General features: G+C 37.0%; 1 protein-coding gene across 3 annotated transcripts in view; it reads left to right on the forward strand.

The window, feature by feature from the left end:
* Window positions 1-20901, forward strand: part of LOC116165534 (ankyrin repeat domain-containing protein 17-like) — a 37367-nt gene that overhangs the window by 3114 nt on the left and 13352 nt on the right. The window contains exons 2-16 of one of the 3 annotated variants that reach the window (XM_031480063.1): window positions 8495-8633; window positions 8893-9188; window positions 9244-9391; window positions 9444-10010; window positions 13416-13717; window positions 13766-13981; window positions 14032-14260; window positions 14314-14762; window positions 14810-14966; window positions 15016-15036; window positions 15088-15299; window positions 15348-15698; window positions 18670-19002; window positions 19492-19618; window positions 19676-20808. In XM_031480063.1, the coding sequence (XP_031335923.1) occupies window positions 8495-8633; window positions 8893-9188; window positions 9244-9391; window positions 9444-10010; window positions 13416-13717; window positions 13766-13981; window positions 14032-14260; window positions 14314-14762; window positions 14810-14966; window positions 15016-15036; window positions 15088-15299; window positions 15348-15698; window positions 18670-19002; window positions 19492-19618; window positions 19676-20808 (4680 nt within the window). Of the gene's footprint in view, window positions 1-8494; window positions 8634-8892; window positions 9189-9243; window positions 9392-9443; window positions 10011-13415; window positions 13718-13765; window positions 13982-14031; window positions 14261-14313; window positions 14763-14809; window positions 14967-15015; window positions 15300-15347; window positions 15699-18669; window positions 19003-19491; window positions 19619-19675; window positions 20809-20901 lie in introns of all 3 variants that reach the window. The other 2 variants (XM_031480062.1, XM_031480064.1) reach the window with 2 other exon arrangements.

Here is a 20901-nt window from a genome sequence, read left to right on the forward strand (position 1 = left end):
GGCAATGCTAGACAAGTTGGGGAAATTAAACGAAATGGTGGCATTTAACAACCAATTATGAAATTGATTAATTTAGAACAGTAATTATTACTTGAATTTATAACATAACAGGAGCTGGAGCTTTTAATACTTCATTTCGCAATGTTGGTAGAACTGACACAATTCGAGCTCTTTGCATGTTTACGCGCAGAATGACTGGCAATCACATATTTAAATTAGCTTCTAAGGGATCATAAAGATTTCTTGAAGGCTGAGCTTTTTTTAGAAAAAAACTGATCTGAAATCTTTAAAAAGTTCTTAGACATTGCAAAAATCAAGGTGAACATTTTCTTGAAAAACTTTCTGGCCGCCCTAGACCTGGTCCCTCGCCTGGTCCAGTGCCAGACGCCCCTTCTAATTTTAGAGCGTGGAATTTTAAAAACACAAAATTTAACTCATGCCAATTGTGGAACGAACCATCGCTAAGTCCGAGCCTTACGGCTGTCTGAAGCTTATTTAGAATTCAAAATGTTTCCAGAAAACGTCAGCATTTTTCTGCAAATTTAGGCACTTGTACTACAATCCTTTTTGGAAATGTTTTCGAAATCTCCTAGGCTGAAGCCGAACGTTTCCTCGCTGCACAGCATTCTTGGAGAAGTTATGATCTCACTTGAATGTCGTGTTTGTTTTGGGGAAGGTTTTAGATTTTAATCATGCTCAAATGCACTCAAATGAATTTTCTCGTGATTGAAGGTCTAATTGCCGTAGTCGTAACGGAAACGCTAATTATGATAGCGCTGATACCAGGGGCGGACTGGCCCGGGGGGGCGGGTGGCAATTGCCACCTGGCCTGTACGTCATAATGGCCGTTGGAAATTTATTATAAGTATGTGCTGTATTTAGTTTCTTGCACTATTAATAAGTTATTAACACGTTTCTCTAATTGGGGTTGATGTTAGGTTGTTAAAACATTAAAAAATTCTGTTTTAATTGAAGTGTTTTACAATGAATTTACCATTTTTTGTCGTAGCATGAAAGTGATGAAATACAATGATAGGCGACGCGCCTCGTTTGGTTTGTATATTTTGTTACTTTTAATTATCAGCTGCATTTAAAAAAAACCTGTATTGTAATTGATTTCCGAAAAAGGAGTACTTTAAAATGAAGCATGTTTTTGTGGTACACCGCAGAGCTATCCCCCCCCCCCCCCCCCTTCATTACTACACTAATACTTTAATGGCCCGTAACCTATGCAATTCCACCTGGCCCGCCTCTGACTAGAAACCAATTTCGTAAGAAAATTCAAAGGGCTGTAACTTTTGAACTAGAAGCCCAATCTTGGAACTGTTTGAAATTATGGATTCTACAGGCCACATTCTATAAGAAAATTTTTTTCCGGGTCGATCTGAGACAATTTTTTTTTCGGAGCTCAAAAAAAGGCAGTGTATAAACCTTCCTTTTTTACCAAAAATTGACTGCACCAAAATTTCGCGGGAAAACACTTTCTTATTAATTTTGGTATGATCAGACGTCTCAATCAAAATTCTCTATTATCAGCTGCAATTTAAAAAAAAAACTGTAGTGTAATTGATTTCCGAAAAAGGAGTACCAAAATGAAGCAAAAAAATGTTTTTGTGGTGCGCACCTCCATTACTACACTAATACTTTAATGGCCCGTAAGTACCCAGTCCGCCCCTGGCTGACACAACAAACTGTGACGTTTAATTTGCACCAAATCGTCGTTCCTTTGTTTATGTGTTTAAATGTAAATTGAATTAGTAATCTCATTACCAACACGTGACCGGAAACCCAAGTTTGGGACGTCTTCCTTTCCTGTTTTCCAAACTTAACCTACTTTTAATAAATGAATCATTTTAAACGGTGGGTGTCCAAGTACAATTAAATTCAAAGAATGTTTGCAATGATCAATTGCTTTGGGAAAGTATTTTAAGGATTATGTTATCAACTTATCAAACAAATTTAAGTGCCTTTGAACGACAACATTCAACAAGATACGATATCTTCTTCAACGTGCAAGCACTTCACATTTTTTACTTTTGGTTTACCGCAAAAATTTTGAAAAAAAGTTTTCGGTAAAACTTCAAAAAAATTAAAATAGGCAGCAGTGACTTCTATTAGAAGCAAGGCATCTTATTGGTGATGCGACTTATTTGGATAAGGCGACGAAAAAATGGTCTCAAAATCAAATTATTGACATGAATAGCAACTTTCAGAATGGACTATTTGGGATTTACCACAATTCCACCAGTTTAATCAGGGTGGGAGATTTTACTATCGCTGCAATATTTTCCAAATTTTGGTGCAAAAAGCGACAAAGGAAAGTTTGCAGTTCGCATTTTTTAGAAATAGTTCATATGTCCGGTTATAGAAAGTGTTAATTTTATGATTATTTCTACTACCTATAGGTAGTTTGATGAGCAAAAATTTTCGAAAATTTTTTTACCGATTCGAAAAAGTGAGAACTCGCAAAAGAAGATCAAATGCGAAATCATGAAATGTGAAAATGCAGCGAAATAAGAACAATAATTTTGAAATTTATTTCACCGACGAAATTTTTTGTTAAGAAAGCATAACAAATTCGCACGCATAGATATAGGTACTTTGTCTAATGTACTGCATACTTGATAATTACGTTACTTTCACGTTTATAAATTTTTGCATTTCCGAAAAATATTTACATTTTAACGCAATCGATGCTTATGTATATGCATTACGTATTGATTTTCTAACACACGCGGTGGTAGTAAATAAGCAGTCGATTTTGATGGTGGCCGTTATAATAACACTAAACTTCGTGAGGGCAAAAGCATGACAAATTTCGCTATAGAAATCTGTTTATGTCACAATTTAATAACGTGAAGTAATTACGAACGTTTCCATGACACGCGCGCTTATCTGAATCTGAAAACGATTCCGTACAAAATAGAATCATTTCGAATCGACCTGCGTCAAGAAAGTGTGTCTATGGCATTTCTTTATTGTACTCTCGTCCATGAATTAATCATGCGAAAAGAAGTAACACCATCCATATCCAAGCAACAATTCATAGATTTGCCAATGATGCATTTTTCAACAATAGTTACTATTGCTGTCTGTCCCTCGGTCTGTCCGTCAGTGCCATAACTATTTTACAGCTCTGACACCTCGTCTCAGAAAAATCTTGGGAGGACCCAAAGAATGCTTTACCGATCTTGAACCAGGTACTGAAGCGTTTTTTTTTATTTAACAGGTTAACACGTGGACAAAGGGAATTTTTGCAAAATACCTACTAAACACGAAGGACAATTGCCATTATCTGGTATTTTTTAATTTAAAGTTTTCTGCGCGATTCTAATTTGCCTAGCATGACGACGCGTACAGGTATCGATCATATGTAATCGTGTAAAGAGCTTAAAATACTGATAGAGGGAAAACCCCAACTTTTTGTGACACAATACGTTTTAATATTCTTTCACTATAGTGAAATTACATTCATTTTCGTCACGTGAATGAAACGACGCGTGTTTATAGGATACGATCACAATAACACACCATGTGATATATTAAATATGTATTGATCTTTCTCGTTTTTGATTTTCTAACACGATAATAATGACTATTTTACCTAAAACTTACATTTTAATTTATCAAACGAGAAATCGACAAGATTTGGAAGGTCACTTTCATTTTTCTTATATAATAACCATTGTTATTCAATTTAAAACAATTGGTATTGTTGCCAGATCAATATTTTCCCAAGATGGTTTCTAAATAGTCTGCATCTGCAATGATGTTTTGGCGAATTTTGGGCGAACGTTTCCGGTCATACTCATTTATTGCCGCAACTGAAATGCAGCATTTTTCTACAGGGTGTTAACTACGTTCCGCGTTGATACGATCATGTGTTTTTAATGCAATATTTCCTATCTATTTTTGGACAATGAACATATCTAATTCAATAGCTTTTCCTTGTTTTGCATTTTAAACTTTTCTTTTGCTGGTTAAATTAGTCTTTCATTAGATCAAAAGTATAAAACAAAATTTTGAACTACAGATACAGTTTTACGTTGCCAAATTTTCTTTTGCAAGTCAAAATTAGCCCAAAAAATTGTGAAACATTTTTAATTTTAGACCTGATCCGTTTGGGGCTACGTGGTCGTTTTAATAGTCCTTACTTACGCGTACTTCTTTTTTCTGGAAAACGCTACACGTTATTGAAGATTGTGACTTGCTAGAATTGATTCATGAAAATTGTCGCGTACTTTCTTTTTTACATTTTTATCATAAGCTTATCGTAGCTTGTTTCATAAGAAGGTTCAAAATAATTAAACACGTTTTGCAATAATGATTGGTGCACGTAACAATAAATGCCAGAGAAAAAATTTCTTTGTACATCTGCGAACCCAAACCAAAATAAAGGTGATTAATCTCTACGTCATGAGTGACGTTGATACTTTGTAACTTGCGATATTTATAAATTATAATCAGTCGTAGAGTTGCAATGAAACTGTACGGTGCAAAAGTATGTACGCCTTTAGCAAAATTTCAATTTAATAAAATTAAACGATGCAATCTATATTATTATTATAAATAGAAAATGGTGTCGCTATGTTAAAAATATCTTTTCATTGAGTCAAAATGAAGCTTTTCCGATCACTTTGTTTCTAGAGGTATTTCCATTTTAAATGAATTCCTAATGCTCAAAAAAAGGTTTCCTATGTTAGATGCATTACCACCAAGGTTTGATGTTCAGGTCAGGTCTCCATGTATTTACTTAAACTTGGTAAATCTGACCGAGGTTTCATATTTGAAGAATAATTTTGTATTGCTGTCCGTGTGCACGTTACTCTCAACAGCGACATTCCAGGTTACTGGATATTTTTTAATTTCTTCTATAAACAACTCAAAAAATATCGTATAACATCGTTTACAAGATTACGTGATTCTACCAAATCGATGTGGTGCATGTCTAGCATGCCCTGAAAGTATGCTCACGAGTAACATCGGGTTCTTCTCGATAGCTCTCTGCAAAAACGCGCCAGGCTATGAACTTTGATTGGAATACAGTAGGAAGTTTCCCTAGTGGTTGGATGGAAGATCAGTTGTTCGAAGTAAATACCATCCTTTCATTTTTTGGATTCACCTATGAAGATGAGTGTGTCTGGTTGGGATGGGGCATTCTCATCAAGAAAGATTTTTCCCTAATGTGAATTGAGGTGTGAGTGAGTCCAGATACCAGAGCGACCTGATCTCTCACGTGGAGATCTAGTGTAGGCAGACCCAGAAGGACCTCCATGACGGCTGTGGGAGTTGTTCGCATTGCACCCGTACAATCAAGGTATGCATGTCTTTGCACATGGTTAAAAAGTGCTATGGTTGGCGAGAGTCTAGTTCTAGACCACTAGATAATTGCTCGTCTGCCAATCGTAAGTGGCAGCAATCACTTGGGGCGGCGCTCAAAAAGTGACTCCTTTAGGTGATCAACTGCATTACTAAACTATGAAGGCAACAGATTATATCAAGAAATCCCATTTTTTCCATAGGTTTCAAATAATGCTATGGCACAGGATTTCAAGTGCAGCGTTTGTGGCGACAGACGTCTTTCAATGTAGGGAAAAACACTCATGAACAAGTCATACATACAAAAATTCTTCTTTTTGTCACTATTTCAAATACAGGGTGCCCATTATGTATGGAATATAGTGTATATCTAGGTAAATATCGAATGTATACAAAATTATTCTGTATGAAAGTTGTTTAACATTTTATTTTCCATAATAAGGCAGCATTCAGTTGTTTTTATTTCTGAAAACAAATGAGGAACGAAAAACAATTGAATTTTTTTAAATAGCAATGCACCTTTTCATTAGGCTCATTTGACAAGGATTTTTTTTCTATTTTCGATGATATAACATAGTACCGTAATACAAGAAAATTTTTCTAAAACACTTATAATCACATCACATTAATTTAGATAGGTATCCTAAATCGAAATAAAACAAACAAATGTGTACGTTTGTTACTTTATTGCTAATTTCATTATGTCTTCAAGGTTTAAAAAGAAACGTACACGTTCATTTGTTTTATTTTGATGTGATTATAAGTTTTTTTGAAAAATTTTTTTCAATTAGGATACTAACACGTTACATCATCGAAAAGAGAAAAAAATGTCTTATCAAATAAGCCTAATGAAAAGGTGCACTGCCATTTAAAACAATTGTTTTTCGTTACTCATTTGTTTTGTGAAATAAAAACAACTGAATGCAGTCTTATTATGGAAAATAAAAATGTTAAACAACTTTAATAAAGAGCAATTTTATATACATTCGATATTTACCAAAATATAAACTATATTGCATATGTAATGGGCACCCTGTATATCCTGGCAGACGATATTCGGTTGAAGCTTTAATAGCGACAGATAAGTTTGTCAATATTTCTTGAATTCTTTTTACACTGAGAAACATAAAACCTGATGAGAAAAGAAGATGGACCATCACCTTGTTCTAAACTATCATTTGACCCCAGTGTTGTTGTCTCCATGCAACATTGATGGATCGATGATTAAAACCGACAAGTCTGTTTTGCTGAAACTTTTTCGGAACCCCTGCAAAACTGAGCGATTTTCTGAACACATCTTTGGCAAGATTTGTGCTGTGCCAGCGAGAGAAGGTCATCTGATGTTTGACAAGATAAGTTACCACTTGCATGAAAGATGTAGAACGTCATCATCGGGATAAAAATAAGGAAAGATTACTCAATTTCTGGCAGAACCAACCTACATATTTTATAAAAGCACTTCGCAATGATAGTTTCAAAGCCTCTCTTATAGATTACTTATACTATTCATGGGCAAAAACTACCTGTTGTGCTTTACTTGGAAGGAACGTTGTGTTTACCACATATGAAGATAAGTGCTATAAATTCGTGGCAAGGCGAAGATGTGGTAAAAATTGAATTGTGCTGCAGCTACTAAAAGGGGGATTCGTGAATAATTTACCATCTTGGTAAACCACCAACAATTAACGAAGTCATTATTATATGGATATTGATATTGCTGTTATTGCTTTGGGAAATGAAAGTAAAATTGACACTACCATCAAGGTATAGATGGTGGTAGGTCTCTTTTTCAATAACACACAGAAATTCATAAATCTTCGGGTGTGAATTTGGGTGTTGGATGTGTGTAACGATTTACCAGGTTTCCACGCATTTACCGGATGTGATTATGATACGGAAAATGCAAAACTAAACTCCTCAACGATCTCACAGAAAATCTTAATTTTTGTTAAACCTTGAGCAGTCTAAGAGATCAACAAGAACTGCATAATGGAATTATTGCAATTATAGAACAATTCACCTTATACAACAAAATTAATGATTGTTAACATATCATGTAACTAACAATTTGCTTATAATCAACTTGACAGGCCCCTCAGACAAGTGTATTGAGGTTCGTTCACAATGAACATTTAGCACCGCCAACTATGACGCTGAATTTTTTGAATCGCTCTTTACATGGTACGTTGGACAAAGCTTCGACTATAAAAAAAGAATTTCCTCGTTTAACAGTTGTGAAGATTTCGTTCATCTATTGGGTAGGTCGGCGAACCTTTACTTCTTTATAATTATTTAAGTTGCAACAGTCAATTACGCAATCATTTGCCCAATGTATGCAAGGTACATTGCATATCTATCTTAATTCACAAGTAGACATCTTAATTGCAACTTGCAATCCTTTGCAATTAACTTTAATTATTGGTTTACCCAATTGATAACTGTTAAAAACGAATCCGTTTGGATTAGTTAATTAATTCTTCTTAAATAGCAGGATCATCATAAGAGCGTTTTACCATTACACTCTTTATTTTATATGTAGGTACTTACATAAACCCTATGGATTGTTAACTGTATCAAAATCTCCCGCTGTCGGTGTAATGTAAGAAGAAATGAATGATTAAATTAACTAAAGGGCAATTATAGGTACCTTTTAGCCTGTTTCAAATTTCAAGTAATTTATTAGAAACAATATACCCTTTATTTTTTACCTCGTTTTTTACTTTTCTCTTTAAACCGACTTTTCTAGTGTTTGTTGAACCACAGCCGTCTATAATTACAAGCCATGCTGAGAAGTTTGGCAACGTTGTTTAAAAGTCAAACGGTGGGCCGATTCAAGTTTTAATGGCGTCTTGTGTCTCTTAAAAAATGGTATTTTTCCTCTCTCCTGTGTTTCGCCTTGGTGGTTTTAATACAGAAGAAAGATACTTAGGCAGCTTACAATTGTACATATATTTTATTTATTTACAAAAATGGATAATAACAAAACACATATAAAATACACCTGAAATCTGCCAAGTTGAATTAGGAAATCGGCCTACCATGCAGTGTTGCCATAATTCTCAGCACGGCTTGTAATTATAGACGGTTACAAAAACTTTAGGTTATGTTTGTGTCAAAGTTGACACTTGTATATTCGACAGAAGTATTTGTTGTAGTGACTCCATTCTTGTTACAGGTGGAGTCGTTTGTTATCGATCAAGAGTTTGAGGAAGATCCACAAGTAGAAGCGGCAAAGTTTTTGTTAAGTCCGGACGCGGATAGATCAGTCGATCCTGAAACGCAAGCTCGTCTGGAGGCATTACTGCAAGCAGCAGGTAATTTAATTTTGTGCAAGCGCTTACACCATCGGTAACTAGTAGCTCAAAATTGATTACTGTACGGGTGTACGAAAACCGACTTGATAAAACAGCTACTTCCTGCAATACTTTGCTATTAGCTGGACAAATAAAAGCTACTTGCGTAACATAAATTTCTACGTACATATTATTGAAAGCTCTGTCCTATCCTGCTTGTCAACTTCCTCGTCACAGAAAAAATACATTTTCTCAGACACAAAATCTTTCGTATTTAAAGGTATTGGCCAGTTAACAACAAAGGATGGGAAATTAGCTGACCCAGAAGTTCTGAGACGGCTAACTTCTAGTGTATCTTGTGCTTTAGACGAAGCCGCAGCTGCTTTAACTCGTATGCGTACAGACAACCCACGAACACAACCAGAAAAAACATCAATAGTGGAGGCAACTGTGGATGGTGACGTTCGTACTGTTCGCAAATTACTTGGTGAAGGTAGATCTGTGCATGAAACATCTGAAGAAGGAGAGAGTCTCTTATCGCTTGCTTGTAGTGCCGGATACTTTGAATTAGCGCAGGTGCGGAGATATTTTGCGTGGAAGATAAACGACACTTAAATAATTGTGTTTTTAGGTTTTGTTAGCGATGCACGCAAACGTTGAAGATCGAGGCATTAAAGGTGAATGCACACCTTTGATGGAAGCTGCTTCGGCAGGTCATCTGGATATAGTTCGTTTACTTGTGGCACACGGCGCCGATGTAAATGCGCAGTCTTCTTCAGGTACTTCGGTTTTATATTGTTGAAAATGTTGTTATTCTCTCGGTTTTTACAGGGAACACACCACTTATGTATGGCTGTGCGGGCGGCCATACGGATGTAGTGAAATTCCTGTTGGAGCACGGTGCTAACGTAGAAGATCACAATGAAAACGGGCACACGCCGTTAATGGAGGCAGCAAGTGCGGGCCACGTGGAACTCGCTAAAATTCTTCTAATGCACGGGGCGGGCATCAACACTCATTCCAACGAATTTAAAGAGTCCGCTCTAACATTAGCCTGTTACAAAGGTCATTTAGATATGGTGAGGTTTCTACTCGAAGCCGGTGCCGATCAGGAACACAAAACTGATGAAATGCATACCGCTTTAATGGAAGCCTCGATGGACGGGCACGTGGAAGTCGCAAGGCTATTGTTGGATTCTGGGGCTCAAGTGAATATGCCGACTGATAGCTTCGAATCACCTTTGACCCTCGCTGCGTGCGGCGGACACGTCGACTTGGCCATGTTGTTAATCGAGAGGGGGGCCAACATTGAGGAAGTTAATGATGAAGGGTACACACCTTTGATGGAGGCGGCAAGGGAAGGGCATGAGGAAATGGTCGCGCTTCTTCTTAGTCAAGGTATTGTATACTTATTGAATAACTTACTGGAAACTGGGTTAGAAATTTTAGAAAACCTACCCTGATATCCAGGTAGGTGACAACTTGAAAACGTTAATAATGTTACTTATGTACTAGGATGATACGACTCTACCACCTTTGAAAATCTTTTATGTGTTTCAAACACGAACTTATAAATTAAGATGGACTGCTAATGCTGAATTAACAAAGGGGCCGCTCCCAATTAATTAACACAACATTAACCTCACGTTTTTTAAATAAATTACTGTGACACATGTCATTTTCCAAGGCTGCAATAGTCTCAAAACTTGAGCACTAGGAAAATTCCCCTAGAAAATAACTAAAATGTGCACAGTCATCATGGCGGCGCCCATGCTAGGGCCATTTTAAAGTCACTAAATATAGAAAGTACCGCAGTCCATTGGGCTCGTGTGTTAGAGAGAGAACGCATGATTTTTGCCCAAAAATGGCGGAAGTTACCAGATTTTAGTAACTTTAACGTTAGGGATTGTTCCACCTGTTTGGAGATATCTGTATATATTTTTATAAAACATGACGGTACTATGAAGTTAGGTTATGAAAAATGACAGCTATTCAGATTTTAATTGTCAATTTTTTTAAGTTGGCAGCAAATTTGCCCAAAAATGGCGGATGATTGCGGTACTTTCTATATCTAGTGACTTTAGGCCATTTTTACCTCTATGCAACTGTTTGATCAGCAGTCCATCTTAATTTATAAGTTCGTGGTTTATACCGTAGATGCAGTATTGAGTATGGGTTCTTATGGACTAAATGCCTCTTACTAATTTATGTAATTCTTCGTTAAGGCGATTCTTGTTCCTTATTGCAATGATGCCAAACTGACATATGATTGAATTGAAGTATTAAAAGACAACATAATCTCCTCTTACTGTCATTGTCACATTTGTTAATAAGTTTGGCAATCATATACTGTATGTCCATAAACACCATACTGCATCTGGAGGTGCGAACGCGCTATAAACATCAATCACATTTTGCTGACTTATATAAATACTTAGCTATATCTAGCAAGATTGAGATATTGTCAAATCCATTGATTCACAGGGAACAAAATTTTCAAAGGTAATTTAAAATTAATAGTGGCATATATCGGAAATTGCCCCCCCCCCCTTCCCAAAATGCTATGGAACCATATTTAATCTCTTCCTGAAATTGCATGTAAAACAATACTATTTTGAATGCCATCTCCAATAGATTTTCAAAGGCACACTATTATTAAGAAAAACTATATTTGTGGAAACTGCATTTATTCGTCAAAGGCTTATAAAAATGAATTGAGTTTCTTTTATCTGACAGTGTTACCTAAAAAATTTAAAAATAGGGAAACAAGCAAACAGTGCCGAGTTGCACAACTGCACCTTCGACCTTTCACCAAAAATAATACTACACTAGATACATTGTAAATGGACGAGTTATTAACTACCTATTTAGTTCCATAAAGAAGATATAGGGGGCGTTTGCCATGCAGCTCAACTTTGTGGGCCCAAAAAATTGTCTTCTTTTTTGTCATAAAACAAGCCTTCCTCCAAATTTTAGACACCTGCGACTTTTTTCGCAATAATAAAAGTAGACAGTAACTTCTTATATCTATATTAAATATTTGCAATATTGCATTTTATGCATTAATGGTTATTTAACTAACAAGGGCGATTAACAATTGAGACTGGAAGTTTAATTAGTTGAGATTGTTAATTGCAAATTAACACACGAGATGGTTACAATATTTTTCCCTCAATTGTATGTGGAAATTGAAAAATAAAATGAAAATGAGTTGTATCTAAATTAAACTTGTATATATGGTTACACAAGAAAATAAATGCAATTGATATACATAATTTTATTGTACTGTCAGTTACTTGTGTTATTTGATTGCATTTATTCACGTCCATTTCTTATTGATAACTGACATGTGATGGGATGGTTGCCTATACAAAAACAGTTGTGAAAAGTAGGCCATTAATGATTGATGGAAAAATATTTTTACTACAGACATCTAGATTTCTATGGCGAACAAAAGATCAGGATTATTTAAAAGGGCAATTTCTTGGTTATGTGGATTATTTAGTTATATATTATATTACTTATTTATTTTATTCACGTATTTTGACGTTGTTTAGTTTTGTGTGGTATTTGAAATTAAAAATATTGAGAACTAATAAACATCTCCAGATAACCAAGAAATTGTTGTTTTAAACAATCGTGTCATCTTTTGTTTGCCATGGAAACCTAGATGTCTGCAATAAAAATATGTTAATGTATAAAAGGCAATTTTTTAAATAATTTTAATATGAATATAACAAATGATACATCAAAATTTAGGACATTTTACGCTCTTTACAAAACTCCAAAATATACAGGGTCATTCTTGACGAGCGTCAGTTAGAAAGATATGGAGAACCTTTGAAAATGAAACCAAACTAATAAGTCCTTTAAAGGTTTTGGCGCATGATGAATTGAACTAAAATATTTTCAAGATGGCGCCACTTCCGGAAATACCGGAAGTAGCTATCAACTTTGTTATTTTAAATGGGGACCCCCTATTTTTTCTACATTTTCGGATTCTACGTCGAATTTGGAGTACCTTTGTTCCAAGGTCTTGGTCGATATTCAAGTTTTTATGTCAAAAATTGAATTTGCAGGGGTAATTTTAAAAATGTATTATTCGAAAACGGTGAGAGATATTGCAACACTGTTTTCACTGATTTATTAAGGAAAGATCGAATTTTCTTATGGTATATACTCGTAACTGCCCCTTCATGCTGGTCTGTTTAGCAGCACTGCACTGCGTCCTGTCCTGCTGCTCAGCAGCGCTGCTAAGTCGCCCAGTGGGAAGGAGCACTTACGAGTATTTACTTTGAATTTTGCAAGTATAAGCATTTGCTTACTTTTATTCATACGGGCCATTATATGACTAACCTTTATCAAGTAATCAATTATCAAGGTACCATCTGCATCCGCCATTTCTTTTCTTAAAGTCAAAATAACTTAAAAACCATAAATGGTATATATTTACATATGGGTATCAAAAGAACTGAAATTTCACGTAGAATTCAAAAATGCAATAAAAAATAGGGGTTGCCATTTAAAATAGCGGAATTACTATCTACTTCCGGTGTTTCCGGAAGTGCGGACATTCTGAAAATATTTTACATAGATTCGGCCTTCAGAGTAACTCCTAAGTACTAATTTTCAAAAACCGACGTATTTTATTTTCCCAGAAACGTTTAACTAAAGCTCCCAAAAAAACACCCTGTAGATATGACCTGTGACCTTTATTAATAGGACATCCTGTACACTTTCAACAATCCTAAGAGAAGTTTAGGGTTTTGGATCTATTCTATTTTTTCTCCTTGTACTTTCTAGGCGCCAACATTAATGCACAAACCGATGAAACGCAAGAAACGGCGCTTACGCTGGCTTGCTGTGGAGGTTTCAGCGAAGTAGCGGATTTCCTCATAAAGGCGGGTGCCGACATAGAGTTGGGAGCTTCGACGCCGCTCATGGAAGCTGCTCAAGAGGGTCATCTAGATTTAGTAAAATATCTTTTAGAAAATAACGCCAACGTACGTGCACAAACGCAAACAGGCGACACTGCCCTTACGTATGCTTGCGAAAACGGTCATACCGACGTCGCGGACCTGTTATTACAATTTGGAGCGGATTTGGTAGATATAAATGAGGTTTGTCGCCTAACTAACGTAGGTGTTTGATAGGAGCACGAATCGGAGGGAGGCCGAACACCGCTTATGAAAGCTTGTCGAGCAGGTCACCTGTGTACCGTTCAGTTTCTAATCTCCAAAGGCGCCGACGTTAACCGGCAAACAACTAACAATGATCATACACCTTTGTCATTGGCATGTGCCGGTGGGCATTTAACGGTAGTGGAATTACTTTTAGCTCACCGAGCGGATCCCAATCATAAGTTAAAAGTATGTGTTTGTTATTGTCCCTGACTGCTTATAATTTCATTTTTCTTCAGGATAATTCCACGATGTTAATTGAAGCGGCGAAAGGGGGGCATACTACAGTTGTGCAATTGTTATTAGATTATCCTCATTCCATGATGTTAAGTCAACAGGGTACTGTTGCGCCGATACTGCCCGGCCAAGTCGGTAGCAGAGACTCTCCTCTTCCTACTGGCACATTACCACCAAACCTGCCTCAGCCCGTAAATTTCTTTCAACCACCGTCTAACGTTACGTCACCAGGTAAGCAACTGACTCGGTTTTTTGTCGGCAGCAATACGTATTTTCCCATTTAGAATTTTCATCGGCTGTTCTACAAGAAGTTCCTGAAGCTGTACGGATCTTACCCCAAGACGATACAAACCAGAGTCAATGTAGTGACACGGTTAACAATCAACTTTCCACTACGTCGCCGACTCGTTCAAGTGATTCTCAACCGACTAAAATAACTAATCGAAAATCAACCTTACCTAAAAGTCTATCTTCGAGCCTGGCATCTCTAGATGCCGAAATATCGCAAGTAGCTTTAAGATCGTTAAGTTCGACCGAAGTTTCGCAGTTAACCTTACGATCACAACCTTTACCTTTAAGCGAATTAGATGATTCGGAATTTCTAAGCGAGGATTCTACAGTCGGGGGTGGAATAATTGATTTTATTAAGCGTAAAAAACAGCATTCTAGCACTACGCCTCCGTTGACGGACGAAGGCACCACTCAAAAACAACAAATACTTGAAGAACTTCACGTATGTGGTTCTATTGTTTGTCAATTTTGTTAATGTGGCAGTTACAGCAAGTGGAACGTGATTTACACGGAAAACAGCAGGCTCGCAATCACCTCCTACTGTCGCAGTTTGCAATTCCACAAGATCAGTGTACTAACAACGTCACGTCGACTCAACTGCCACACATGTTAAATTTGGATGTAGCGGTCCAGCAGCAACAGCAAGGTAAGACGGTGCTAGTTTTTGTAGAAATAGTCGCTAACGTCCTTTTAAGAGTTAGGATCGGGAATGTCAGGTGCGGTATATCCCAATGGCAATTTGCAAGTGCACAATGCCTTCTATACAGGTGCAACATGCCTGCAATCTCCGGCAATGCCTCTCAAGTTGTCCGTTGGAGCCGACGCTTCTGCTTCCAATTTTACAACAAACCAAACGCCCGCCTACTTTTTCTCACCTTTGCCAGGATCTGTCTCCGTTCCTTTGTCCACCGGCAGTCCGAGTGTTGTTTCTCAACCCTTAAAATTCCAGACAGTTAGCTCTCACGCCGAGGTTAGCCAGGTAGGTAGTCGCAACCTTGCTTCGTCAAATAAACACGCGTCTATTCAGAATACTGCCATAAGTGATCGACCGAAAGCCAAACCGGCCAAAAAGGAAGGAAAGAACTTGCGTAAGCAACAATATCAACCGGCACTGTATGGTCAACAGCAGCCTCAAGTATTTATGTCCAAAGTTCCTCTACAGCAGCAGCAACAGTCGCAGCAGCAGTTAACCGAAAAACCACTTAACGTTAGCGAGTCCCTGAACGTTCAGGGTCTCGACTTAGACGCGATAGAACAAGAATCTTTAGCGCTAAAGGAGGAAGCTCAACAGAACAGTCTATTAACCGCTTCCATACTTCAACAATTCCACAACTCTCCCCAAATCAATACGATACGAGCGGCTTTTGTGGCATCAGCTGTAAGTTAATAACGAAAATCTGAGGGGTGTTTCACTCTTGCAAAAGTATATTTTTATTTATTTATTTATTTACATTTATTGATCTCATACAAGAAAACAAAAGTAAGTATATACCTATCGGTGTAAATCCAAAGAAAGAATAAGATACCATCATGCCAATTAGCGATTTTTCTACCATTGGGGTGATTGAATAGTTACATAGATTAACCACCTGATTCAATGCTCACTTATGCATATGGCATCAATTCTGATCTGTTGATGCTTATTTACATTTATGTTTTGTGCGTGTGTGCCGTTTTGCTAAATAATTAATTTAACTACTTCCATAATTTCTGAAGTCGTATCTTTTGTATCCAATACTAGCAGGTCAGAAAATGGGTTTAATTGAATTCGAACAGCCATGGTGACTAATTTAGTCAAAATATTCTCAAACAGCAATTTATTATCCCATTCAAAAAGGATAATGCAAAAATCTTGTGCACCACTCACAAGCAATGGCGTTCATGTAGGCGTAAGTCTTTTTGGGCATATTTTTGTTCTTTATTATTTCATATTTTGTACGTTGTCCAACTGGGTCTCTATATAAAAACGTGAGAGATAATTTCTGCCATCTAAAATGTCTTTTCCAGAAAAGAACCAAATAAGGAAAGTTCTGCTCAGTGTCCCTCAGGATGTGTTTCCAAACTAAATGATTGCCAGAGTCAAGATAGTTCAAATTTTGGGTAAACCTAGTCAAAAATTATATAAAGCTAATTTTTGGTACAGATCATAACTGAGGGCTAAATAGTTATATACTCCTGGAGAGTCCTCCTTCCGCAACCCCCTTTTTTCGCCCCCTCCCTAATATTTTGGTGATTTTCTAGAAAACTATCAACTTATGGAAAAATGTCAAGTGAGCATTTCTGAAGCGGATAAAATACCTCTTCCAATGACGTACTGCCTTTATTAACACATTCAGACATTTTAATGGAGATTTCGAATATGGCATCCCGTTTTTAATGACTTTTAAGATGACTGACTGAGAAACACGTGGCAACATTAATTTTTCTTATGGGCGCCATTATGGATTTTGAAATTTTGAGATTATGTCTTTTTTTCTCTTTACAACGATATATCACACATGGTGGTTCAGTATCACATTTTTCCTAAAAATACAATTTTCATTTTCTGCAGAGTGTTTTGCAAAATCAAAACGTTCTTTTGTTGTGAACAAAAGGTTGACTTATTTCAAGTAGTGTCATTTACGTTTGTGTTAGTTTGATTGCGAAAATATTATTTATTCTTATGTATTTTGTTCTAATTTGAATTTTAATGTTCTTGCAAAGCGAGGGTTCAATTCTGTTCAGATGAAAATCGAATTTTCTCAACACTACTTCCCTGCCTACGCTGCAACCAGACAGATGGATCAAACTGTCAAACTTTTGTTCACAATAAACGAACGTTTTGTTTTTCCAAAGCACTCTTTCCAAAAAACTAAAAATTGTATTTTTAGGAAAAGTATGATACTGAACCACCATGTGTGATATATCATTGTAAAGAGAAAAAAAGACGTAATCCCAAAATGTCGATATTTAAAACTGCGAACATAATAAACACTAAAGTTGGTACATGTTTCTCCATCATCTTAAAAGTCTCCATTAAAAAGTGTCTGAATAATGTGTTAAATTAGAAATGTCTAGTACCTACGATTACTTTACCATGAAAAAATTAAAAACAAAAATTAGAAACCATATGGTACACACCAGGAGCATATGAACAGAAAGTCTACCCAGAGATTAATTGAAATTTACAGATTTTAACCAAAAACTATAAGCTTGGCGGAAAATATTGTTACCAAGGTGATAAAATGGCAAATCCATTGATGTATAGAATGACCTCTCCTCTCAGAACCAAAAATATTGAAACTGCTGTTATTTTTGATTACCTATCTATGTGAAGTTGGCCCCTCTCACATGAAATAATTTGACATAAATGTATTGACAGTTAATTGCTATGCTCTAAGATTGTGAGGCATTTCATCTTTCCAAGAAAAAAAATCTAAAATATTTTGTGAAGTTGGCCCCACCCATGACTCGTTTTTGAAAAAATACACATACAATCGTTAGTTAGTGCTATGCTAGTACTATTTCCTGCTCAAAGATTACGATTCCAAGGTTTTTCGTTTCCAAGAAAAACAAAAAATGTGTCAAGTTGATCCTATTCATGACTTATTTAAAAAAATCACATACTATCCTTAGTGTGGACAAAGAAAGAAAAATAATGACTTGTCACATTCTATACTTTGCATAAATTTCCAAGAAAAATTTCAAAATCAAATGTTTTACTTTAATTTCCCAACATCCACAGGTAACTAGATCTTGCTGAATTAACATGGCTATGATGACGATGCAATCAAATGAATTTCTTTTTTTGTAGAGTTGACATTTTCAGTTTTTTGGGGTGAAAAAAGGAGGTTGTGGAAGGAGGATTCTCCAGGACTTTTAGTATCTTGCAATTTAGCCCTCAGGCATGGTCTCTACCAAAAATCAGTTTTATATGATCTGTTTTTGATTGATTTTTGGATTCTTTGCTTACTACATCTTTCTATACTTCTAAAAAAAAATTAAATCCATAAGGGAAATTTGTCGATTTGGTTGATTTTTTTTTTCTAGAATTGGAGAGGAATAGAGAGATTTTTTTCACTAACTTGTATGCTTACCTTGCATACACCTTCCATAAGCAACTCGATAGTCACTTATTTTTGATCGTCCGATATGTCTTGCCTCTGATTTTGGTGTTGTTCCTCTTTTGATCATCTCTAATGTCATTAGTATTAATTAGTGTGAGCATCCTTCTTCAAACAATTACATTTGATTTTCCAAGAAATAAGTATCTGTTTTTGTTTGAAATTATGAACAATTGCACTGTGCATTTTGTACAGAGTGAAACACCCCCACTAATATCAGGGTTGAATTGAGATGAATACTTTTAGCAACGTAAAACTTGTATGGAATTGTTTCACCGAGAAGCAGAATCTACAACTGACGCTTATTTAGAACAAAAAAGTAAAGAGTTATTAGACAAGGAAGATTTTACGTCCGATCTGGTCGAGGATGTAGTTCAAACTCTCGAGTCTTACAACGTCGACAATGTCCAGAATCAAGCAACTGCTCAACATAATTTACAAGTGCAACCTTATCCGTCGACGTTGGAGGAATCTATGATCGCCTCCTTTCAGGCTCATCACGAGCTGGCTGCTCAAGCAGATGGATCTCGACTCGAATATTTCGTACCTGTCGCGAATGGGGGTCAATTACCAGTGCAGGTAAATTACACACTGCTGTGAGGTAGCTATTCTAAACACGTAATTAGATAGTTTATGGTATTTATTTACTGTAGGAAATTCGTTACGTGTGCAAAAGTCATTTACAGTAACTAAATATACTTTCAAGTATCTAACTTAAGTGTTTTTAAGACATTTCAGTTCCTTGCATCGCAGGTCCTAGTGCTCTTCCTCCACTCCTTTGATCTTGAGCCTTCCTTTTCATTACTACGTACTATTCTCTCCTTTCTTTCGCAGTTCTTTTCCTCTCTCTCCACAGTTTCTTCCATCATGTCTGTTTCCTCTCTTTTTTTTGACCATTCTCTAGTTTAATACCCTTAACAGTATCTTTACAGCATGTACAATTAAGATACTGTTTCTATGCTCTCCACATTTCTTAGTGCCATTTTCCACCTCTATTTCTGGAGGCTTCTTACTTTCTTAAAAAAAATATATTTACAACTCCGATTATCAGTGAGTTTGTTTTAACAGGTGCAACACTCGCTGTACCCTTACGATCACTACCTGCAAGCGGTTGCTACCATGTCCAATAAAGATCAAACCGGTGCAATATATCAGGCCGGCTTTCAAGCGGGAATGAATATTGTACAACAACTGGGTGAGTTAATTTATTACGATTCGATGGCGCCTGTACTGAAGCGTCAATTAATAACAGCTACTTCGGGTGAGACATTAACAAATGCTGCAGTCCCAAACACGATCGCGACAATAGCTGGCACCACGACACAACAGTATGTCTCCTCGGTTCAACCGACGTGCGTTCCGGTACAGTCGGCATGTTCCCATATACCTACCAATACCATGGTGCAATCATCGCATCATTGTCAGATACCGTGCAGCCAGCATCAGCATTTACTAACCACCCACCAACAACAGCAAACCACACATCAAGTGCAAGCAGCTACGCAAACACCGCAGGTGACGCCTGTCGCTGCAGAAACCAAAAAGCAAGGCAAAAGTGTGGCGGTTCAAGACGGTATGAAAATTAAAAAGGGTCGGTTGCTCCTGCGAAACCAGCAGCCACCACAACAGGGCGCTGCTTTTCAACAGTCGCAAAACCAGAACTATCAAATCGATACCAACTCCGCCATTACGCAGTACAACACAAACAATCAGCAGTGTGTAACCGGTACCGTTCCGCCAGTCAATTATTGTATGGACCTCGATTCTGAAACTGAAAGTAATCACGACACCGCCTTGACTTTGGCCTGTGCCGGCGGTCACGAGGAGCTAGTCGAGTTACTAATAAAACGTGGCGCCGACATCGAGCACAGAGATAAAAAAGGATTCACCCCCCTGATCCTGGCCGCAACGGCCGGTCACGAGAAGGTGGTCGAAACACTACTGAATAATGGTGCCGATATGGAAGCTCAATCTGAACGAACAAAAGACACCCCTCTGAGTTTGGCTTGCTCCGGTGGCCGATACGAAGTGGTCGAGCTACTTCTCAATCGGGGCGCTAACAGAGAACACCGTAACGTATCCGATTATACGCCCCTTAGTCTGGCGGCGTCTGGCGGTTACGTGAATATAATCAAGCTCCTATTAAGTCACAGTGCGGAAATAAATTCCCGAACTGGTAGCAAGCTCGGAATTTCGCCTCTTATGTTAGCCGCAATGAATGGACACACTGCCGCTGTGAAATTGCTACTAGATAAAGGAAGTGACATTAACGCCCAAATTGAAACTAATCGTAATACAGCTTTAACGTTAGCCTGCTTTCAAGGTCGCCACGAAGTTGTCAGTTTACTTCTCGATCGAAAAGCAAATGTTGAACATCGAGCAAAGGTAAGCATCATTTCTTTAAACTTAAGAAATCGGGGTAAAATGAGTATAGTGATGAACCAATTTTTCAAGACACAAAATGGGACGTGAGGATTA

This window comes from Photinus pyralis, unplaced genomic scaffold (genome assembly GCF_008802855.1).
Source record: "Photinus pyralis isolate 1611_PpyrPB1 unplaced genomic scaffold, Ppyr1.3 Ppyr1.4_LG3a, whole genome shotgun sequence".
Classification (NCBI taxonomy): Eukaryota; Metazoa; Arthropoda; class Insecta; order Coleoptera; family Lampyridae; genus Photinus; species Photinus pyralis.